Here is a 2,546-nt window from a genome sequence, read left to right as displayed (position 1 = left end):
CACTCCAACACACAAGTTGCTTAATTTTGTTTGAATATCCAACATTCCATCTTCAAAACAAGCCACCTACATGGCTAGCTCACTGGTGCTGATTTTCAGTCTAGTCCTCACTGCATTGGAAAGCTTCGGCACCCAGCAGGTCGAGGCTCGTGCCTTTTTCGTGTTCGGAGACTCCTTGGTCGACAATGGCAACAACAATTACTTACTAACCCAGGCTCGTGCCGACGCTTATCCTTATGGCATTGACTATCCAACTGGTCGACCAACGGGCCGTTTCTCCAATGGCTACAACATCCCTGACTTCATCAGTTGGGTTTACTACTTCTAATTATGTTGAACTTTCTCTATATATTAGTAACTTAACTTCAATTAGAGTGGTTGACTTTAATGTGTTGTGTAAACAGGTCAAGCTCTTGGTTCAGAATCCACGTTGCCTTACTTGAGTCCAGAGCTCACTGGACAAAGGCTACTCGTTGGTGCCAACTTTGCTTCTGCTGGCATTGGAATCCTCAATGACACCGGAATTCAGTTTGTAAGTTTTATTTAGGACACACCAAATAAGCTTATGTAGAAGGAGAGATTCTTAGATAGGACAGCCGAACCACGTGGCGGTATGGCTGCCCAATTAGGATCTTGCAGAGAGGTGTTTTGGGTATATTGCTTTATTAAAATAGGGCTAATTTCGGGATATGCAAAGTTCTTTATTAATTTTGAAGTGTTATATATTTTCAATAGCAATATTGATGGAAGCGTTTTTATTAGAAGTCGTAGAGACAAAAACGTTTATGGAAGTGCTTATGGAAATTCTAAAAACAATTTTGCAGGTAAACATAATCAGAATGTACAGACAATTTGAGTATTTTCAAGAATACCAGCAAAGAGTGAGTGCCCTTATCGGATCTGAACAGACGGAGCGACTTGTAAACGGAGCACTTATTCTCGTGACTGTTGGCGGCAACGACTTTGTCAACAATTACTACTTGGTTCCCTACTCTGCTAGATCTCGTCAATATTCTCTTCCAGATTATGTCGAATACCTCATTTCCGAGTTCAGAAACCTTCTTTTGGTAATCCGGCCACTTCTCTAAAACCAAATTACTTTTGTTTAACTCGGTAATGTTTCAGAATTACGTTTGTTTAACTCAGTAATATATGCTTCGGTTGGGGCTTCTACCGACTTTACTTACCATTTAATCAAAAAATGTGGACCAAGTTACTTAATGACGTGCAAGTTGTCACTGATGATATATACGTACTGTGTCCTTTTCAGAGGCTATACGATCTTGGAGGGCGTAGGGTTTTGGTGACAGGTACAGGACCATTGGGCTGTGTTCCAGCTGAGTTGGCCACGAGAAGTTCTAACGGTCAGTGCTCAGCCGAGCTGCAAAGAGCTGCAGGTCTCTTTAATCCACAACTTAATCAGATGCTAAGTGGACTCAACAGCGAACTGGGTGCCGATATCTTCATTGCTGCTAACACTCACCAGAGTGCTAGTGACTTCGTGACTAACCCTCAATCATATGGTACGTAAAGTCTGCTATAATTTCCTAAATAAGCATAGTAGATTAATTATGTCGTTCAAGAATGGCGATTGATTTGTAATCACTAATTTGTGCAGGATTTACTACATCGAAAATTGCCTGCTGCGGGCAAGGACCTTACAATGGGCTGGGGTTGTGCACTGGATTGTCCAATTTGTGCCCCAACAGAGACCTATATGCTTTCTGGGATTCATTTCATCCATCAGAAAAGGCAAACCGGTACATTGTTCAGAATATTCTGTCCGGCACTACTGAATACATGAACCCCATGAACCTCAGCACCATTTTGGCTTTGGACTCCAGGACCTAGACATCATTTGCGTGTTTTCATTTCACACTCTCTATGAGAGACTTTATTTTCAGTGTATACTAGAACTATATAATACCAGCTAGCTATCATTCACGTGTTTGTACCTTTGTATGCTGGAATAGTACTGCTGGATTGTCAAGTACTTGTCAATTTTTCTAGTTAATCTTTGATGAATGGCGGAGCTACACCAGGGCCTGACGTGGCCTTGGCACCCCTCAGTCTATGCAATTATATATGATTAACATAAGCAGGAAATATTTCTTATTTATTTGTGCTTATATGGCTCCCTCAAACTATTTTGGTAACTAAAATTGTATCAATAAATTCTATTAAATTACTCTTTTTTCTGGCTTTGCTCTGCCCGTACACAAAAAGGGTCCTTTGCTTTTCAATAGATTAACCACATAATAAACCATAAATAATTAAAATCATAAACTGTGAAATAGATCCATAAATAAGATCAACATCTAGAGGTCTCAACTCAATTAGAAAAATTATCTAGGACAGTATCTCTTTAATTTTATCACAAACAACTTGTATTTTATTTCTACTTCTCTAATAGGTATATACGATGAATTAATCTTATGCTTTATATTTCGGCCCCTCAACCCTTAAATCCTGGCTCCGCCTGTGGATAATTGGATAAGCAGGCAACAGAATTCCCCACGTTCTCTGTTTCATACACATAGTAACAT

At 39.8% G+C, this 2,546-nt stretch overlaps 1 protein-coding gene across 1 annotated transcript; it reads left to right on the top strand.

The window, feature by feature from the left end:
• Positions 1-2,115, top strand: LOC133722584 (GDSL esterase/lipase LTL1-like). Its single transcript, XM_062149462.1, has 5 exons — positions 1-308; positions 405-532; positions 825-1,067; positions 1,271-1,523; positions 1,619-2,115. The coding sequence occupies exons 1-5, from the start codon at positions 71-73 to the stop codon at positions 1,849-1,851; spliced, it is 1,095 nt and encodes a 364-aa protein (XP_062005446.1). The 5' UTR covers positions 1-70; the 3' UTR covers positions 1,852-2,115.
• The last annotated feature ends 431 nt before the right edge of the window (positions 2,116-2,546 follow it).

This window comes from Rosa rugosa, chromosome 7 (assembly GCF_958449725.1).
Source record: "Rosa rugosa chromosome 7, drRosRugo1.1, whole genome shotgun sequence".
Lineage (NCBI taxonomy): Eukaryota > Viridiplantae > Streptophyta > Magnoliopsida > Rosales > Rosaceae > Rosa > Rosa rugosa.
The sequence above is the reverse complement of the archived record's forward strand: the minus strand, read 5'-3'. Positions and strand labels throughout refer to the sequence as shown.

Bases quoted from the DNA above. Each gene is read 5' to 3' on its own strand.
- LOC133722584 (XM_062149462.1), top strand. From the start codon at position 71: ATGGCTAGCTCACTGGTGCTGATTTTCAGTCTAGTCCTCACTGCATTG. The intron at 309-404 runs GTTGGGTTTACT...TTGTGTAAACAG, and splicing joins CAACATCCCTGACTTCATCA to GTCAAGCTCTTGGTTCAGAA. The intron at 1,524-1,618 runs GTACGTAAAGTC...TAATTTGTGCAG, and splicing joins GACTAACCCTCAATCATATG to GATTTACTACATCGAAAATT.